We start from the raw sequence: 21,436 nt of genomic DNA on the forward strand, positions 1-21,436 counted from the left end.
TTCCACATTACCCGAACAGCGCATTGATGAACCTGTTGGAATTATAGAAGACATTGCTCAGCAGGGCCCACAAGACGTTCTTATTGCAGTAGAGAACCAGCCAGATGTGATAGATTGCGACATTTCGGAGATGGACATTTTACTTCAAAATGAAAACAACGTAGAAATTGTTTTTCAGGATATGCTAGATACCAGTCCAGAAAAAGAAAATTTACTGAACTATTTACATTTCCCACTAACACCAGCAAGAAAAGGGAAAAAAGATTCTGAGAGAGCGCCTTTTGTTGTGACATCGTCTGGATGGAAACGGATGCATAAAGACAAATTGGATAAAAAACAAAAAGAAGAACAAGAAAAAAATGAACGGAAGAGAAAGAGATTGGAGGCTAAAGAAGCCAAGGAAGCAATGCAAACTAAAAGCGTCAAGAGAGGTAAAAAAACACAAATGCTCAATGCGAATAAGAGATCAAATCAAAATATAAACTCCCGCAGTTCAAATAAAAACAAAGATCCTACACCTTTGGAACTTTGTAAGAAGCAACTATTCCATGGCAATGAAAAGATTTCTTCAATCCCAAAGACCAATGTTTGCGAAATCCCGGGTGCAACACGACCTTGCCATTCTACACAAGATATTACTGTGAAAGATAGGATTAACATCATTTCATCAATTACAATTAAACACGCAGGTGATCAAAGTCTTGAAACTAATGAAAATTTTTCTACAGCGAACGAACACAACGAAACTATACATGAAAATAATGAAGCAACTGAACATTTATTTAAAAACAATGTTACTATTACCTCGGGATTGTGTTTTATATGCGTACAAAACATGAGGCCGAACAATGAAGGAATAAAGTGTTATCACTGTCAAAGACATTATCATAAGAAATGCATTCAAAAAAAATTTCCTATTTTACCAGATGTATTTAAATGCAATACGTGCATAAAAAATATTGTCAATAAGCGTAATCGCTACCAAAAATCAGACGTTAATAACGTATGATCAACAAAATTTGGATTCAGGGAAGGCCGTGGAAGTTTTAGGTCACGTCTATTATATTATCCTGCTCTTTCAGGGCCTACCCTGACAAAATTTTGTTGATCATACTTTACAACAACACTTTTACTATGAAATGTGCCCACTGCCAATCACTATCACACCAAGGTGTCAATGACTGTCAACGCTGTGCCAATAACTGGAATTAATGCACTTGAATACCTATTCTTTTTTTTATTACACATGTATTATTAGATATATCAGTTAATGTAAATTTGTTCTCTAAAATATACACATTAAACAACTCGGAAATAATTAGCTGAATGAATTGGTCATATAGAACGTCCTTTATTACTAAAAAAAGAGACAGTGCCTCCTTAAAGTGCCAATAACTGTACTCTTTACCCTATGTACTTACCTACGAACCAAGAGCATTATCTCAATGCCCAAACATGAATTTCTGATGCATTTTTGAATTTGAATGGTCGTTAAAAAGTGATGGTAATACTGAATTTACAGCGGAAAATGTCTCGTGCGATTTTAAGACTGCAACAAATTGATCGGAAACGTATCCAGGAACCCAAATACATGGAAGTTTTTCATTTTATTGAAGTTCGTGGTATGTTATTTGATTTTTTACGTCAAAAACAACAAAAATGCGACTGAAATTCAGCGCGAGTGTAGCGTTTATGGTGAAGTTTTTAGTAATTTGATCTTTCTTTATGTTGAATTCGCTGTTCTAAATATAATAGGTACCTACTTTTTGAATAGAATTTGATTTGTTTTATAGCAGACATTCCATGGCATGACGGATATTGGCGTAATTTTTGTATTATAAAATTCCATGGCATCACAGATTATTGAAAAAGATGTGGGTTTTATTTTCCAATTTTCCGTCTTTATTATGCAAAAAATTGAAAACTACCACGGTTAATTGACGTAAAAATTTTTTCCCTACAAAAAACCTTAATACATTTTTGCTCTAAGATAATTTGGGGAGCCAATAATCGCATGTTATGAATTTTACATTGAAATCCCTATGATGCACCCTGCGTATATCTACGCGATCTGCAGGATTTTAGAATTTCCGGTATCCCTTACTCTATGCATTAATTTTGTTTAAATCTGCATTTACTTTAAGGCGGCAGATTTTGCACTAAAATTTTTTCATTCACACAAACTTTTGGGGGCCCCTCAGGACTTCGGGGCCCTGGGCCCGGGCCCAGGTGACCCATGCCTAAAAACGGCACTGCCTCCGATGGAGACGCATGAAAAGGTTACGTGGTCTCCAATCAACTTAAGTATAAATAACAATTAACAATAAAGGGTTTTAACGATTTTGGTTTTGTGGTAGTGGATACGGGTGAATGTAAAATAAATACAACTTAAATATAAGTTATTTTAGAATCAGAAATGAATCGTATGAATCGCTGACACGAACTCGACTTATCTTTACAAGTGTAATTACTGTCCGAAGCTACCGATTGTGTCACACATGTGCAACAAAGTACATTTCGGATGACTCCCAGGAAGTCATGAATTATATGAAAGCTTCTATTTCTTAACTCGTAAATAACACCCTTGTCGGTTAAAGAATACTTAGACCCTTAATATTTAAACTACTTGTCGATCCAGCGTGTTATGCACATTTGTGCAACGTAATTACAAGAAATTAATTCCTGAAATTTCGTCCGCTACAGTTTCACTTGTTTTTGAGTGTTAGAAGCGTGAACTAGTGCCTCTAAGTGATAGTATTATTGTAAAAAATGGAAGTGCTGTCCCAAAAAGGAAAACGGAAGTTCAATATAGTGACGGCTACTGTTTTGTACCTATTTGATAAAGTTAGTGCCTGCGAGACAAAAATTTTTTGGCGGTGTGAGTTAAAAAACAATGGATGTAAAAGTCGTATCCATACCGCATCAAATGGTGTTATCATAAAACAGATACACAATCATTCCCACGACAGTAATGCTGCTAAAGTAGAGGCAGATGTGGTTCGTGGTCAAATGAAAATTCGTGCGGGCGAAACTATGGAACAAACTTCCCAAATCATTAATATATGCCTGGATGGCGCAAATTTATCCCAGGCAGCGCAAGCAGTATTGCCTAAACAATCGAATTTGAAAAAAATGATTCGTAGGACGAGGAATGAGGTGAATGCTGCGCCCGCAGCTCCTTTACGCGTAGAAGATTTGGAAAGTCCTGAAGAATTTAAAACAATTGTTGTAAACGAAAGGAGAGAAAACTTTTTAATGGTTGATAGTGGCCCACAACCGGACAGAATTTTAATATTTGGCCGGGAAACAAAAGTCAGTGAGGTTAGTAACTTTTTTTATTTTTCTACTATGTACTCTTTAGTATTGGAAGCCGATACAGTTTACTTTTCCGGTGCATAAAATCGCACAACTGATAAAGTACCTATTTAAATTTTGCAGTGTTTAGAATTGTTGAATGGATTAAATTTTCTACAGCCTCCCTGCAATGATAGTTTAAAATTATCATATCCTGACTCAATAAATGAACTTAGCCCCCCCCCCCCCCCATTAGCCCAAAAATGAAACCATTTTTTTGTATGTAGTGTGCCTCAATTGTGCATTTATGCTCGCCGTTGCCCGTTTGTGCTTTTTTGGAAAACGTTGAAGTACAAAAAGGTTTAAAGGTTTAATTTTGGGGGAACCTAACCATTCACTTAGTCGTCATTTTATTTGTTCAATTTATCTTCGAAACCAAAAAGGCACCAACTTAGGCATAAAAACACATTTTAGGTACAGTACGTACAACAAAATTGGTTCATTTTTGGACAAATTGGGGGGGGGGGGGGGGGAGAGGATAAGTGAACCGGACCTGTATCGATTGAACAGTTAAATTAGGGAGATGTTGCATATGTGTAAACACCCCAATGAATAGACTTCATCGATCCCATTTATTTTTTTGGTAATACAGGGAAAAATATTTTCAGATTTTTCAAATAAGCGTGATGTTCATGTTCATCCTTGAAATACGCGACCACCATATCTAACCCTGCAAAAAATAAAATGCAAACATATGCTAAGATAACATTATTTTCTTGTTATTTAATAGATCTTGCTGGAATCGCAGCATTGGTTCGCTGATGGGACATTTTCTACAGCACCACCATTATTTCACCAAATCTATGTGATAATAGGTGAACGATATGGCGGAGTTCATCCAGTGGCATATGCTCTGTTACCGAATAAGCAAGCTGCCACCTACAGAAGAATGATAGATTTGTTGAAAAACATAGTGCCTGATCTAAATCCCCGCAAAATTTCCTGCGACTTTGAGTTAGCCGCCATCAACGCGTTCAAGGGTGCATTCCCAGATGCTGAAATTCTGAGATGTTTCATCTCACGAAAAACATGCGGAAACATTTGGGTCAACTCCACTTAATGGGGCGATACAATACTGAAGCGGATTTCGCGTTACAAGCGCGCATGATAACGTCATTGGCGTTTGTGCCCATTGCGGATTTGGACAACGCAATTGACCAGTTATCGCAAAACTTGCCACCCGGACTGGAACCGTTACTTCAATGGTTTGAAGATACATATGTGGGGCGTCCCAATCGTCGTGGTGACGAAAGACGACCGGCAATTTTTGGTCCAGAGCTGTGGTCAGTATATAACCCCACACTTTGGAAGCTGATTGCCAGCTTAAAGACTATTCAACGTGGTAGAGATTTATTTCTTGAACAATTAATCGCCGGTAATGAGCCACCAAAGAAAAAACAAAAGTATGTGCAAGCTGATGCGCGTATAAGAACTCTGGTGCATGATTATTCAAACAGGAACGTTGTCGAGTTTTTACGTGGCATTTCTCACAACTATGCCATGAATCCATAATTGTGTATGCATTACGAGTATTAAAACGTATGGTCCATGCTTTGAGGAATCTAACATTGTTCAATTATAATATAATTTCCTTAAGGGTTGTTATAAGGAACCTTCCCCTGTATGTAAGTGGTTTTTACTTTGCATTTCTGGTGACAATTCAACTCATGTATAAAAAATCGCATAAGCCGCAGTGCAATTGTCACTTTGACAGCGGCAAAAGTTACCTGCAACTTTTCCAGCGACAAATGCACTAGTGGTTTTTTCACTTATTCATTTTCGAATCAATTATCGCATTATCCTTTCCCATATGACTAGTTTGACGTTTGTCAATAATTGATTGGTGAATTTCTTGTTCGTTAAATTGTCCTGCCGAATTACACTCGAGGTTTGTATTTACCGAGTAAATTTGGGTTGTTGCAATTCAAATCTGTTTCCTTTTAGCAATTGAACTCTAAAAACTCTTGAACCTAAAAATGTGACACCGAACAGTTTTTCTCGTCTAATTGCTAGGCAACAGATTTTCATTACCTAAACAACCCAAATTTACTCGGCAAAATACAAACCTCTTGTGCAATTATAAGTGAAAATTAAATACAACTAAGGCCGCGTTATGAATGACATTTTATTTTCGACTAGAAAAAGCTTAAAATGTTACATTGCGCACCGTGTGGATTGTATATAATACTACTTGTACATATATAGTCTGAAAATTTGTGTATTTAGAAAAGTGGTTTTTGTTTTACCTTTAGTTAGACCGTTACTGTTATGGTTTACTGTGCACTTTGATATGTTTATCAATAACATTTTATATAAAATTGTTTTCACTTTACTGATGATTGTTTTATCCTGTACCTATATATCTGATAACAGCACTTACAGTTTGCGCCTGAACAACGAAAAATCTACAAGTTTTGTTTGCGCTTTATTGTAGTACTTATCTAACAAACTGATCATTTTGTCGTGTAAACTATCTCGAACATCCTGTATATAATTTTTATACCTATTCTGAAAATTCAAAAAATTCTTCAAATATTTTTTAAGAAAAACAAATTTTAAATTTCTATATATTTTTGAGTTACACAAACGCCGATATAGTGATACAACATAGGTGATCTCTGAAAACAAGAGTTGGTAAAATGAGATATGATATATTGGAGTGTTTATACAACGACGTCTGGAAATACGCTTGTGATAAAGCCTCCTGTAAAATTTCAAGTACATACATTCCTATGGGCATACACAGTCAAATCCATCTACACAGACATCATGCCAAAATAGTCGAAATTGATTCTAATATTGCCAAACTTTTATTAAACATTACTAAATTAATTTGCTGACTCTTATAGCATCGTCGAGAATCTCGAGAATCGCCGTAATTCGGTTCATAACTAACGGAGATGTCAAAAGGGCCCTGCTTATTTTTTGGCGGTGATATGGCCAATTCACGAACTCCGATCTAAAAATTTGATAAAGAATCCATCTGTAAAATTTCATCGCAATCAGTTCAGCCGTTCTCTTTTAATTGTTGGGCGTGAAAATCGAGCGAGTGAGCGATTGGGAGAAAGCATAACGCACGAACTTATAAATTAAGATGGACTGCTGATAAAACAGTTGCATAGAGGTAGAAATGGCCCTAGAATGACCGCAGCCATGATGTGCACGTTTTAGTTATTTTCTAGGGGAATTTTCCTAGTGCTCAAGTTTTGTGACTATTGCAGCCTTGGAAAATGACATGTGTCACAGTAATTTATTTAGAACACGTGAGGTTAATGCTTGTTTAATAGTTGATTTGAATTTCGCGCCAAGTAAGTGCACATCATGGCTGCCTCCATGTAGGCGTCATTTGTCAATTCAGCATTAGCAGTCCATCTTAATTTATAAATTCTGTCATAACGTCTCCTTTAAACAACTCGATGCTAAAAACATAAAATTAGAAGTAAACGTGATATAAAAGGTACCACGCAACCTCGCACCCAACTTTTGGCGTTGCCAATTGTATGTTTTTGGTATCTCGAATGCCTTGTGTATGACTGTTGGTAGTGTTGGTATGAAATATCTACGCACTACAATATATATACATTTTTTAAACACTTTCCCGCGCCCATATGTCTTCGCGCCCTTATGTCCCGCGCCCTTATGTCCACGCGCCCCAACGGCGGCGCCCTTTCGGCGGCGCCCTAATGTCCTAGACCGTACTCTAGGATTTCTGGTCAGGGAACTAAGGCAAGTACCCTGGGATTCCCGGCAAATGAATACTTTAGGAGAGTGTTAGGAGGCCACAATAATAGGTAGTATCAAAAAACTAGATGCATCTTAAATTTATTTAGCCAACATATACGAATCAATTGACAAGTTCCAGAACTAAAAGTAATTACCCTCTCTAGCTACTTCTTCTAAAACATCGATGTCCGGTGGTATAGGTACCCAATGATTAATCTATCCGCCCAATTCTATAAAACTCATTTTACTGAAACCCGTTCACACGATGTTGTAGAATGTCCACATTCAGGGCATGAATACATAGAATCAGCCAATTGGTTTCCCTTGAAACAGAAAATATAGGTAATGCAAATACATAATTATAAAAAAATTAAATAAACTTGCGCATAGACTTACAGGCCTTAAAGGTAAATAAACATGCATATCTTCGAGATAATTTGACCTACCTTTAAACACACATAACAAAATACGTGTTTGCAGTTCATATGATGTGGAAGAATTGGTGCCAATCCACAATATATACATGTAGTTTGTAGTGTCAAAACAGGAGTATCAGAGAAAGCATCTAATTTTTTTCGTGAAGGCATGATGCTATAAATCATTCTCCTTATTTTGTGATAGTTGATTAATGGTAAAACATATACCAGAATTTCCTAACGTACATAAAACGCATGATTTAAAATTCTTCAGTACATAATACAAACTTACAATGAAGCCATTCCATAAAAGTTCCCTGGCTAAATATTTTGAACCAAACGATCTTTCTGCATTTTGTGTATACACTTGTTCCAAATTTAGAATTCTGTCGATTAAAATGGGATATTTACCAGTTTTTAAAAACAACGATAAATTAACAAAATTACAAATTTTTATAAACCCGTCAAACCACACAATGTATTTATAAAAACGAGCGAAATTATTGAACGCTTCCACTCTGTGTAGATAGCTTGAACAGCTAAAGACCAGATACAATATTTTCTTAGCGTTACTTAAGTTCTCGTACTTAATGGCCAATAATTTTTGACCAAATGTGAAACCGTTCTTCGCAACAGAATGATATAGTATGACGAATTTGACAAATAATTCTAACTCGGGCATGTAGTATGCGGCAATTCTGGGCTAAAAATGAGTCAATTATTATAGGACACTGTTTCGCAACTCTATCTTACTGGTAAGTGAGAAGTGCATTCTTTTACCAACCATAGCAATGATTTGTATATTTCGTTGTCCAAATAAACCGCGTCTATCTGATTTACACGAAGTAATTTGCTTACAGGCATTCCCTAAATGTGCTTGATACCTTATATATATGCTTGATACTGACCAAAAATTTAATTTAAAAAAAAATAAATAAATCATAACCTCTTTTCTTGTATCTAAGGTACCGGTTCCATAACATAACAAGCTACAGTAGTTGCGTTCGTTTATACGATTGGCACACTCACAATAACAAACACTGGGATATCTGCAATTTATCCATATATATAAGAGAAGTATATGGATAAACGAGTGGACACGCCTATCGCCAACGTTAGTGGATGGAAATATACTTCTGTCATTAGTTGGGAACTAGGCGCTAATGCGCTTGCGTGTTATTATGTAGTGTTATTTACCAAGCATTTACTCCAGTTTGACATAACGGATTGAGGTTAAATTGTTTGTTTTGTTTATGAGTTATTGAACTTTTGTTTAATCTTAATAGTAAAGAAGCCTTTCGTAGTTATATAAATCAGTATACGTAAGTGATACACAATAATTGTAAAGGAATACCTAATGTTTGGCAATTTTAGTGTGTTCATTACTTAGAAATAAAGAAATGCAGGTACTTGTGGGAAAGTGGATTCTTCGGTTTCATGGCACAAGTAAGTTACAATGCAATTATCTGCAATCAATTCATTTATGCCATACTTGTTATTAGATTCCCAAGTGAAAAAAGCAACAAGAATCGGTGACTGCAAGCATGTGAACTATCGGAATTCGATGATGTAAAAACAAGGTTGTGTTCTCGTCATTTTAACCGCTATGACTGCATTGATTTGGATGCACGCAAGCATGATGGGGGCACGAAGTTATATGGGGGTCACTTAACACCTAAAAGATTTCCAACTCGACAATGTTAATTTTATTTTAAAATCAGTAAATGTCTTTAATTTAATTGTGTTTCTTTGAACATTGGTAATGTATCACTTTATATTATAGCTGATGCGAACTTATCCAATTTCAAGTTATATTCAAGATATAATCCCTATAGGTATATTATTTCAATTGCAATTTAAGTTTCTAAATCGTTACAAAGTTTGCCTTCGAAGTTGAAGGGTGTAACCGTAAACAAACTCCGCTGAGGAAGCTCGAAAGTTCTCCGTGAAAATGCTACAGTTTCCAAGCAGAACGATACAGAGTACCTTGAACCAGAACGCACTGGGTGGCACGTGAGCGCTGATTTGAGTTGGCAGTGAAATCATTCAAGTAGGCCATTGACTGCAGGTCCCGAATCCTTGTGTGCCGAAAACAATGTTGAGGGCACAAAAAAGGGAAGATTCAAATTGTCGTCGCTGATCGGTGAAGATGCTAGTAGGGGAATCGAAGCGATATAGTCAACAGGTAAGAAACGCTTCGGCGGCGATTGGTCTTGGGAGGGTGGGCCTCGGCCAGCTAGTATACTTATCTAAAGACATCACAGGATCAGACAATAGTGATAGGAGTCGGCAGGTGGAATGGGGCCAATGTGGTGAATATGAACCTGCATGAAGCGAATAGAAGTCTGGGTGAAGTTTCCGAATGGTGCGTGGTTGTGTTTACATATGGTAATTGCACACAATAATGGTTTAATAAAATTTTAACCCTATTTTCGAGTTATAGGTTATGAAATTTGAAATTGGCGCTACTTAAAAGTAGGCGGAGAGAAGTAAATATTTACTTGGGGAGTTTGCGCATAATTACAGAGTTCAGGACTAAGGAATAGGGCAGTTCTCTTTTATGGCGAACAATTTGCACATTGCAATCATAGGCGGTTACCCATATACTTCTCTTATATATATGAATTTATCATAAGTTCGCCATATTGGGGCTACCTACTTTGATTATGTATTCGTAAATTCAGTGTGTTTTAATCCAGATAGCGTGCACCCAAGGGATTAGGACCAGAACTAGGTAAAATGCACTTGAACATGTATTTAAAATGGAAAATGCAAAATGTATTAACAGCTTGTATTTGCGTTGTATTTATTTGTGGGTCATACTGAGTAGAGATAGAGATGAGATAAGGAGATAACACATTATTATGTATAAGATTATTTATTTATTTATATGTGAATAGATTGCCTAATTAATGAATAAAGGCGGGTTGTCTCGCTAATTCAACCTCAGTTCAGTTGAATGCCGAAATGAAGAAATTCAATTGGCTTAAAATTAAGTAATTAAGTCGCTTGATTATGTCGAGTAAGAGTGGTACATACAAACGACCCTAAATTAAAACTGTTCAGCAATCAAACATCAGTCCACGTTCGTCAGAGTGGAGACACGTCTGAATTAAATAAAATAATGTTGGTAGAACTGACTGACTTGACGATTAACGGATTTGTTTATGTTTTCAAACGTTGGTAGTGATTATTTATTGGGAAACATTTTTAGAAAAACCAATTTTCTATAAAGTATTAAATTATAATCAAAATTTGATTATAGATTTTAAAATTAATCGGTATTAAACCAATTTAAATTCAATGAAAACCGAAACAAAGATGTCTACAAAGACCACATCAATTGATGCTCGTGGAGAACTAGCAGAATTAGTTAAACGAAAAGCAGAAATTTCTGTTAGTTATTTTGATGTGGCTATTGTCAGAGTATGTAAAATATATAATATTTGCAGGAGACATTGGCAAATTTAGAACGACAAATATATGCTTTCGAAGGTTCGTATTTAGAAGACACGCAGCTCTACGGTAATATTATCAGGGGATGGGATAGATACTTATCCAGCAATAAAACGACAAATGCGAAATCTGATAAACGAAATAGAAAGTTTAAGGAAGCAGAAAGATTGTTCTCGAAATCGTCCATAACCTCAATGGCAGTAAGTTTGTCTTCAGAATATTCATTATTCTCATTCTTGCTGTACAACTCATTTTAAAATTGTGTGTTCTAGGCTGTGAGCGGACTTATAGATCCCAACCAAGAAAAATGTAAGTACTTTCATTGTAGCGATATAAGTAAAACTAATTCTTTAGCTGAACGGCAAAGTGATACCGAATCACAAACAAATGAAGATTCAAGTGACACAAATTCAGCAATGCCCACTACAAATCACGTGGACTCCACCTTAAAGGGTACAGGAAAACACTCGACAAATTCGTCAACGTCGTTTAGTTCAAATGGTACACAAAATCAGAATGGACTAGACAGATCGAGTCCGGCAAGGGATGAATCTGCTAAACAGAAGAATTTTAGTAATAGTGCAAAAAAGAATAATAGTAAAAAAGCGCGGCATAGATAAGTGTGGTGAAAGTTACCATTGACATAAGTTAATGTTAGAATGTGGTTTGCGTAGTCTTTTAAGAAATATTTGAATTATGTACAAATTTTATTCTCTTTTTCTAAATCTCGTACCATGCAATGCCAAGGAGTTCGATCTTTTTTTACATACCTAGCTCTACCTTTGATTCACAATAAAATGTGTAATAAATTTTTGTTTTATTTACAGACATTGCATTTTATGGCTGGTGCTTTTTGTGGGACTTGTAAGAGCATATTATTCAAAGTGATTGTGTATAGGATGTACTACAGGGTGGTTCAAATTTGTGGGTTACCATTAGGATTTCGGTAACTGTGAGCGATACCGTATAGGTTAAACAAACACAGTTACCCCTTTTTGTGACAAAAAACGCATTGAAATTTTTGAAAATAATTGATGTCACGGAAAAACTACATGCCAACTTTCTAGCAAGCTCCATACCCTAGAATTCCTGTTGCCGGGATCTGCGCAAAATGGTCAAAATCGAAATACTCATCACGATTGCTGTATACAGAGCGTTTCATATCTTTTCCCTTGAAGATAATTTGAAATGATTATTACTAAAAATCTGTGTCAGAAATTCAACCCCAAGATTTTATCTCACTTAGAGATAGTATACAAAAAGTATCTCAAGTATGAGACAATTAGTGTTGGGAACTATCGAGAAAAAAAAACCATCGAATAAATTACTATTTAGTAATAAGTACTATCGAATGAATTCACTATCGAATGAATTTTTTGAATAATTTTTTTCCTTTATGTGTATTACTTATACAAATACATGGATCTTATATAAATTATAAATGAACAACCTCGTGAACAACTATCGAATAAAAATGAAAATCATCGACTTTTTTCACTTTGCTTATGCCTTATAAATTTATAATGCGTATGGTATGAGTAATTACTAAGTAATTAGTAAACGACGCTTTATATTTTATGTAGGTATTATAAAATTTATAATTCCCAATCCCAAACCGTGACCATCTGGATTAAGAAATAAATAATATTTACATTTTTCAACGTAACATAAGGTATTTAGTATTTATGAACTGTGTGTGCAATTGCAAATAATTCGTTCATTCAAGACAATTCATTCGAATGAATTACTTGTCCACTATCGAATTATTCGAATGGTTTGCGACTATCGAATAGTTCGATAGTTTTCATTCGAATGCGCGCATCACTAGAGACAATGTCAAGATGTCACTTTCTATAATAACCATTGAAATAAAAGACTAATAATAACAGTATCATAGGAACTCCCTGTGAAATACAAGAATGCAATTAAATAAGACTCACCAGGACAAAATGCAGGTCACAGAACACCTGATCCGGGTCTACAATTGTATGTTTTTCATATTAAACCATACGATTATAGACTGGCAGCAAGTGTTCTATTCTGGCGAGTTATAGACCTAGGTTTTTTAAATTTCATTGATTATGAAAAAAAATTCCCACTGTGCTGGACATCTGGAAAAGAACATCACTGAACATAAAAAATTTTATTACTTAATTTCACCTAGTTTACAAAAAATATACAAATTAACCCTCTTAATTACTAATTAATCCCAGGTAATCATCCATCAGTGTCCCAATAGCAAACTGAAAACAAACAGAATTATTTTCAGTGATAAAATAAAAAAGAACATACAATGCCAGTGGCGTCGACCCGTGTTCCCACTATTTTTAATCTAATTTCACCCTCTGCATGAATAACTACGTCTTCATCTTTGGTTTTGTAGCACTGCGGGTTGACATTGGGGCAAAACTCCATTTCGGCAGGAATTGACTACAAACATTGTTACAATAACTAACAGTACTTTCTGCACTTACGTACATGGTGCGAAATAAAGCACGAAAGTGGTCCTATCTCGGCAAACATTCCCACCTGGTAACATTAAAATTAGATCACGGATTTTAATAAATAAATCGTACATACTTTATTTACTTGTCGAACTACGGCATCGAGTACTTCACCTTTAAACGGTCTGAAGACTATTGCTTTATATTTCACAGGGTATATTACAAAGCCTTGCCCAGGTAATATTAAACCGGCCCCAATGCTATCGATGGTCGTAACTGCAATGACAAAACCATATCTGTGGACAAACAAAGTTAAAACCCTGTCTCAATCAAAAGGTACTACAGACTTTCCTGTGCACGTCCCTTCAACTTCGGTGTAAAGTTTAGTCTTGACTTTTTCAAGCAGTTGTGGCCCAAAGTATTGCGGGTGTAAAAGAATTTCATGTTCCAATGATATCTGAAATTTGCAGTAATTTTAAAGCGAGTTCGTATGAACAATTAGCTATTTACGTGGTAAAACATGTTAGAAAACTAAGAAATAAACACTTGATTAGAGGTTATGCATACAACTATGTTTTGTGAGGTTAGAATGCATACCAAAGGCGCATTTGTTTTGAAATTATACGTATACCGTGTGCGTCAACCTTATGCGTTCTTTGCCATGATTTCCAGATTGTATTATTTGTTGATAATTATCTTACAGAATTTATGAAATATATCCTAGAGCAACGTTAAATTATGCAAAACAAAATCGTCCGCCTTTGCTCACAATATTGATAAAGTGAAATGAAGCGCGACGGTACAGAGAGCATGAGCATCATAGACATCATAAATGTCTACGCTGACATAGCGAGTGAGCAAATAAGTATATTCAGTTACCCTTTACCTCAGAGACACTACTGCTTTGTTTTGTTGTGTATTGGAGGTATAATTCATATTTTTAAAAAGAATATAAATAAATGTTCCAAGAAACTTAAACTACTGGTGTTTTTTGTGACAACGCCGAATAAATTAATGTGGTTACAAAGAACAGTATTGGTCATTTAAAAGTAATCCCTATGTCTACTTCTAAATGAATAACACTGTATATTTCACGATTGCCCAAAGTCGTTTGATGTGTGTACTAACTTGTTTGTAAACTAAGATTTTCGGTTTGTACCAGATTGTCACTGGGGTGGCAGAAGCTGTAACCAAATGAGTTACGGTACTCCATACTGGGGCCGATGCCGTGAAGTGTAAGCTTGAAACCCCATAGAGGCACGAGGTATCTATCAGGGGTGAGAATCTGCTTTAAAAAAATCTTCGGTTTAGAATCTATGTGTGATATATGAGTTGCGATTCACAATTATTTCCACATATTTTGTCGTAATATTGAATTTGCCATGTAATTTTCCGCCTTGCTCTCTTAACAGAAGGATTTTATTACGCAAAAAATGAGTCAGGTCGTCCTGTGTATTTCACCGGTTTTCAGAATCTTGGTACCTGCTTGCCTGACCCATTGTTGCCCAAAACTTCTTTTAACCTATACAGGGTGATTCCTATAGTACCTGCCACCGTTTGGGAGCGTATAGGGGGTGCCTAGGGGAGTATTTTGATATAGGACACTTGGGGTCGGAAATCTAAAATAAGGGCGCCAGAACCAAATTTATCTTCTGGAATTTCACGCCTGTATGTAGGCAACCCAACCGACCGACGTTTCGCGCGGAGCGATGCAGAGCGAGTTAGCGCGAGGAAGCGACATGGGAGGGAAGGAGGGAAAACGACAGTCAAAAGCAATAACGTTTACAAGTGTTCAACGTGGCCACCGTTGTTCTCAATGCACTTCCTACATCTAGCCAACTATTATTATACTATTGCCATAGTGTTTATTCACTTGATACGCGTCGTTGCAGACGGGATTTCGTGGGTTTAAACAAAATTCTGATCAAGTGTCAGCCACACATCGCCGCCTGAGATCGCTCCGTGTGCACCGCCGGCCGGTTGGGTTGCCTACCTACAGGCGCGAAATTCCAGAAGGTAAATTTGGCTCTGGCACCCTTATTTTAGATTTCCGACCCCAAGTGTCCTATATCAAAATACTCCCCTACGCACCACCTACACGCTCCCAAACGGTGGCAGGTACTATAGGAATCACCCTGTATGTCACCTCTACATATGCTCCATATTTTGTTGTTATAATTTTATGTTATGCATTTTCCAATCCTATTTTTATTTTTATTCAGTGAACTACCATTTTCAAAGTTTATTCTTGCAATGTAATTTACTTCGAGTTAAATTTTCGAGCTTTCACAATCTTAATATATTAATAATAATACTAAACAATCATTATTAAAGAAACTTTTCACAATTTCAGTGTAATATATCGGTTCTTTGGCACAAATAATAGTATCGTCATTGTTTAAAAACGTTGATTTAAAGAATGGTATCGTATCGGTTCCGGATATCATAACTTCCCGAACAACGGAACAACGATTCCGTTTCCAAGTGAAAGGGCTATAAATGCAATCTGTTCCGGTTCTAACCCCTTCTCAGCAGTTTATTAGTAGTGTCATTGAATTAATAATCATTATTATTATTATTTAATTCAATGGTAGTGTTTAGCCATTGGGTGCGTTCACCAGAACCAACTGTTTGCAAACCGTTTGCGCTTTTTATATAAGCATATTTACTGAACGCATTGCTAATTGTCAAACTGTTTGCAAGCGGTCGCCAATTTTTTAATCATAAATTCAAACTCGCTGAAATTCACAAACGTTGATCGGGCATGCGCATTTGTCATAAGCGCGCAATTTGCCTGGAAACCACACGTGAAATTTAATTTGAGTGAATTTTGAGAAAACCGTTTTGTATTCTTTTTGTACATTTCAATAAAAATACCTTTCTACAGTTTAAATATATCCTGCTATACGAGATGAATTGAATTGTCCTATACGAGTAGAAAATCAAGATTGGAGTATTAAATGCATATTCACTGGATCCTTGAGTAAATATTTTTTATCCATAAATTGTACCTGCTTTATGAGAAGTTTTTATTTTCAGATTGTTACATTTAATAAATTTAATAAACTCTCCACATAAGTATAGTCATTTTAAGGAAAGAGTTAAGATTTGTATAGGTGAAAAACGTATAGTTATAGCAAAGAGTAACCATTCTTTGGTTATAGCAATTATGGTTACTCTTTGGTTATAGCACAGATCATTGAATTTATCATAAATTCAATGCACAGATATACGACGTATATCTGTGGTTATAGTGTTGCAAGGCAGGGTTTGATGGCCAGCAATCTACTAGGAGACGAGCAAATCGTTCGTGCCGTTTTGGAGCCTTCATAAACCGCATATGAAGGGGTCCGTACAAGTCCAAATGAAATCCAGAGCACTCAGCCAGTATCAGTGATAGGTTATAGTCTTATAGAGATACTTGTGGTACCCTAATTAAAGCCGCTTTACATTAGGCAATTTTAGTGCAATGCAAGGCTTGTGCTATGCAATCTAAAATTGCCTTGCATTGTTTATTACGGTTTTACATTTATGCAATTGTGTTGCAACTTTTGTGCAAGTTCAGAAAAGTGTTGCAGTACTGACAACATATTTTTCAAAAATTGAAACTTTTCAGTTTGTTTACACAGAAGGTTATTCTTGAAACTTAATAAAATTGACCATATTAGCCATTGTAACAAAATTACAAGTTACATTTGTTACTTAACGAATAAATAAAGTTTTTAGGTTATTAAAAATAACACACGCGAAACCAAATAAATTGTGGTATTGACAAAATTACTAGAAAAGTTACTAGAACTTGCGCCAAACTTGCAAGTGAAATAGAACTTTCTCTATTTATTTTTCTTGCACCTGAATTGCGTATGAACATGCGCAGTACCGTATCTCTAACTTGCATTGCTCTTGCATTGCACGAAAATTGCCTAATGTAAAGCGGCTTTAATGTAAAGCGGCTTTTAGATTTGAAGAGAAGTTTGGTGTGGAACGATTTCACTACAAAGTTATTACTCGCCATATATATATTACTCGCCGAGTATTTCAAATTTGACATTCGTCAAAGGGAGGCTGAATTAATACTGTTAAAATATCTTCTTTTTTTGTCTGGCAACTTTGTCGTGGGCAGTGTACGTTCGCAGTTTCTTGCGTTTTTACGGATTAACAGAACCATTTATTGATAGGAAAAAGCTCTATCAAATGACACAAAAAGTAAAAATGACTTCCATAAGAAAAAACAAAGCTGATGATGGTTAACCGGAGACGAAACGTCAGACTAAAAATTTAAAACTAGCATCTTGTATATGGAAAAAAGTGGTCACAATTATGCGCCGTTTATTTTGAAATACCTATCTTTTTAAATAACTTATTAGGAACAAATAAAAACGATTTTGTAAAATGTTTTTTTTTTCTGGATATCTCCGAAAGTAGTCGGAATTTTTTCAGTTTCAAAACGACATTTGTTAAGCATCAAACTACTCAACTTTGCCAACCTCTTTTTCTTACAGTTCCCGAGATCCCCATAGTGGCCCTCGAATTTGAATAAGCCTGCATACATGGAATGCTCCCTTCTTCATTCATAATTAAATTATTCGATTTATCTCTTACAACTTTAAAGTGCATTGGGAGCAATGTGCAATTATCCAATTTTTGGTCGTGATGTATAGGTACTAGTAATTTACTCCAATTTCGCGCATAAACCTGTATGCCGATGGTTTAAACAAATATGCATGCCTTACAAAATTACAAACATGTTTGTGATTTTCAGCGAGTTTAAATTGCGATTCAAAAAATGGCGTCCGCTTGCAAACAGTTTAACAACTAGCAACGCGTTCAGTAAACGTAATTATCGAAAAAGCGCAAACGGTTTGCAAACAGTTGGTTCTGGCAAACGCACCCTATCGTTCACCTGCGCCTAAACAGTTTGTGTTTGCAAACGTAATCAAAGCGTAAACACGTTTGGTTCTGGTGAACGCACCCAATGTCCCTGGAGCGCTTGTTTCTGCTGAATGCAACCCATAACTATTTATTGTCCTAACGCTAACCTCAATTCCTTCGTCAACAACAACACAAGAATTTTTTTTTTTTGCTTAATGAAAACATTAATATTAATTGTCTTTTTAAATTATTTATATAAATGGATAATCTACATTCATTAAACATTGAAAAGATCTGCCGTGTTTGTTTATTGGAAAAGACCGTCCTTACACCTCTGTTTGGGAATAATTTAGCAAGTATGTTAATGGAATTGACAGCAATAAATGTAAATGTTCACACTAGCAGTACATTTTTACCTAATACATTTATTCAAAGGTTGAGCAAGATGACAATTTACCTAAAGTTGTGTGTGAATTGTGTGCCAATGAAATCGGCCATTGGTACACATTTAAACAGCAAGTGAGAAGTAACGATTCGATTTTGAGATGCATTATGTTGGAAAAACAGAAAATCGAACGTCATGAGTATATTGCACAGAATATCGTTACTACATCTGATGCAAACATAGATCTGAAACCGAATGATTCGTTTCAAGATGGTGTCCCTGATAACTTTACTTGTGATACTTGCAAAAAACAATTAAAAACGATCCATTCATTACGTAGACATGTTAAAATACATTCTGGAGAGAAACCTCACAAATGCACAATTTGCAATAAGAGTTTTGTTGAACATGGTAATTTAACAAAACATTTACGCAAACATACGAAAGATAAAAAGCACCAGTGCAATGTGTGCGGTCTTCGATTTTATGAGAGGAACAAACTTGTAATACACATTCGGACGCATACTGGGGAAAAACCTTTCACTTGTAAAGTGTGTTCTCGTCCTTTTGCTACTCCAGCTCAGGTGAACGTACACATGAAAGTAAGTGTAAGTGGAAAAACATGTTCTCGCATGTCTGTGTGTAAATGGATGTTTTTTTTTTCTTTTTTAGTTGCTTCAAACTCTGTTGTCTGTTCCCATTTGTTCCACTTTGCTATAATCTTACTGCCATATGTTTGCAGTTTTTGGTTTGTTCTCATTATCTTCATCAATTTTGATACAATTTTTCCATACTTGTTTCTTTGCTTTGATTTATGAGTTGATTTACTAATTTCTTGTATTCCATTCTTGTTCTTGATTTTTATATGTTTTTTTAATTGCCTCATAACACTATCTTTAATCTACTCTCTTTTGTTTTTTACAATAGTTTCACATATTTGCGTACAACTTTTCTATATTTTTTACAACCTGACTATGTGCTGTTTTGGAATGCGAGTGACCTGTCAGAATCTACACCAGTGTTACAATGTTTGTGTATATCTGTGTTTACAATATATACAATGCTCACTACTGCCATAGGTATATAATCAATATCGAATCAATATGGGCTGCTATATATACCGGACGTTTTTGTACGCGTTTATGTACGTGCATTCAAAAAGGTGCACTATCACAACTGTCTCTTACACACTTACAATTCCGCAGTATTTTGAGCGATGTCAATAAAGAGTTAATTGATTCGGCATTGGGAGCAGTGGCGTGCAAAAAAAGAAATAAGCAAATTCAGTTAATATTATATAACAAAAGAACACTGCAGTTTACCTGATTATCTAATTCTGTGATTCAAAACAATTGCGTATTCAAAAAGGTAACGTTTTCTGCATATACACGTTTCTGTATGTGCTTTTTTGAATGCACGTATGTGTACAAAAATGTCCGTCTGTAATAGGACTCGTCCTTAAATAAAATTTCTAAATCCGAGTGCAGGTGCAGCTTTTGCTATTATTCATTTTTTTTAGTCGCACACTGGAGACAGACCTTACACGTGTGATGTATGCCAAAAATCCTTTCCATACAGTGGCTCTCTAGTCATCCACAAGAAAATTCACAAAGGCGAACGATCTTACAGTTGCCCCGAATGCAAGAAATCCTTTTCACAGAAGGTAAACTTGGAAAGTCACATTCGCACCAAGCACACACGCGAGTGTCCATTCTTATGTGAAGAATGTTGCAACGCTTTTCCTACTAAAGAACAACTTAAGAATCACATCCGCCACCATACGGGCGAAAAGAAACCATTAAATCACATTTGTTCGGTGTGCCACAAACAATTTAGCACATCGGGAGAGTTGAAAATTCATTTGAGGATACACACTGATGAAAGGCCGTATCAGTGCGATTTTTGTGGCAAAAACTTCAGAGCGTCTTCCCACATGACTTCGCACAGACGAATACACACTGGTGAGAAGAGGCATATATGCAAGTATTGTGGGAAGGCGTTTAGAGAATCTTCCACTCTTAAAATACATGTTCGGATTCACACAGGGGAACGTCCATATTCTTGTCAAATTTGTGCTACAAGTTTTACACAAAGAAATACGTTGAATATGCATATGAAAATTCACAAAAATCGAATTAAGACGTCAACGGAAAACATGTAATACCTACTAATATGATATTGCGTATAAAAAATGTAGAAAAATTGTTATGATCTCTTCTGATATAATTATTGTTCATAATTGTTTTAATTTTATGTAATAGATTAGATAATCGTTCAATGAATACATTTTACAAGGTGATCATTCAACCTCCTGCAAAGAGACACCCAATTTAACAATCTTTAATGATTCCTATGTACTCAATACATACAAAAGAAACTAAGACCAAGAACGGTGACTTAATTAACGCACGTAACGAACAAGTAGAATGCCCACCCGGCGACCCACTTGCTTCATCCTTTTACTCTCTTATATCCACCTAAGCAGTATCGCTCACACATTAAAAATGTGTAAATAATCATATATAATACCATGAGTAGTCGAAGTACTGTCGATTATTTTTAAGGTGCTGCTGCACTCATGCTAGTTACGCTAAATAATACCACGAGCGCTTGCGCCAGTGGTATTAAAAAGCGTAACTAGCATGAGTGCAGCAGCACCTCAAAAATAATCAACAGTACTTCGACTATGAATGGTATTCGAAGCCCTATTCAATGAATCAAAAGAAACTTTACATTATGTCCATGACGACAATAAACGTAAAAATAAAATACGGAAGTTGTTTTTC

At 35.7% G+C, this 21,436-nt stretch overlaps 4 protein-coding genes across 5 annotated transcripts; 2 read left to right on the forward strand and 2 right to left on the reverse strand.

Annotated features, from left to right (window-relative positions):
- Positions 1 to 7,158: 7,158 nt before the first annotated feature.
- Positions 7,159 to 8,511, reverse strand: LOC116171987 (peroxisome biogenesis factor 2). Its single transcript, XM_031489066.1, has 4 exons — positions 8,247 to 8,511; positions 7,786 to 8,196; positions 7,524 to 7,730; positions 7,159 to 7,400 (listed from the first exon to the last, which is right to left on the reverse strand). Exons 1-4 carry the CDS (start codon positions 8,355 to 8,357, stop codon positions 7,317 to 7,319), a joined length of 813 nt encoding a protein of 270 aa, XP_031344926.1. The 5' UTR covers positions 8,358 to 8,511; the 3' UTR covers positions 7,159 to 7,316.
- A 2,135-nt stretch (positions 8,512 to 10,646) lies between these two features.
- On the forward strand, positions 10,647 to 11,775 carry LOC116171988 (chromatin modification-related protein MEAF6-like). Its single transcript, XM_031489067.1, has 4 exons — positions 10,647 to 10,889; positions 10,946 to 11,149; positions 11,222 to 11,258; positions 11,304 to 11,775. Exons 1-4 carry the CDS (start codon positions 10,797 to 10,799, stop codon positions 11,567 to 11,569), a joined length of 600 nt encoding a protein of 199 aa, XP_031344927.1. The 5' UTR covers positions 10,647 to 10,796; the 3' UTR covers positions 11,570 to 11,775.
- Positions 11,776 to 13,077: 1,302 nt separating this feature from the next.
- Positions 13,078 to 14,005, reverse strand: LOC116170346 (DNA-directed RNA polymerase II subunit RPB7-like). Its single transcript, XM_031486671.1, has 6 exons — positions 13,904 to 14,005; positions 13,741 to 13,850; positions 13,530 to 13,689; positions 13,428 to 13,478; positions 13,242 to 13,379; positions 13,078 to 13,192 (listed from the first exon to the last, which is right to left on the reverse strand). Exons 1-6 carry the CDS (start codon positions 13,913 to 13,915, stop codon positions 13,142 to 13,144), a joined length of 522 nt encoding a protein of 173 aa, XP_031342531.1. The 5' UTR covers positions 13,916 to 14,005; the 3' UTR covers positions 13,078 to 13,141.
- Positions 14,006 to 18,450: 4,445 nt separating this feature from the next.
- Positions 18,451 to 20,928, forward strand: LOC116170345 (zinc finger protein OZF-like). Of its 2 annotated transcripts, none has more exons than XM_031486669.1 (3): positions 18,451 to 18,650; positions 18,701 to 19,258; positions 20,170 to 20,928. In XM_031486669.1, the coding sequence occupies exons 1-3, from the start codon at positions 18,525 to 18,527 to the stop codon at positions 20,809 to 20,811; spliced, it is 1,326 nt and encodes a 441-aa protein (XP_031342529.1). In that variant the 5' UTR covers positions 18,451 to 18,524; the 3' UTR covers positions 20,812 to 20,928. The 2 variants fall into 2 exon arrangements, with proteins under 2 accessions (XP_031342529.1, XP_031342530.1); XM_031486670.1 differs by having other exon boundaries at positions 18,701 to 19,252.
- The last annotated feature ends 508 nt before the right edge of the window (positions 20,929 to 21,436 follow it).

The sequence above is a fragment of the Photinus pyralis genome, unplaced genomic scaffold (genome assembly GCF_008802855.1).
Source record: "Photinus pyralis isolate 1611_PpyrPB1 unplaced genomic scaffold, Ppyr1.3 Ppyr1.4_LG5, whole genome shotgun sequence".
Lineage (NCBI taxonomy): Eukaryota > Metazoa > Arthropoda > Insecta > Coleoptera > Lampyridae > Photinus > Photinus pyralis.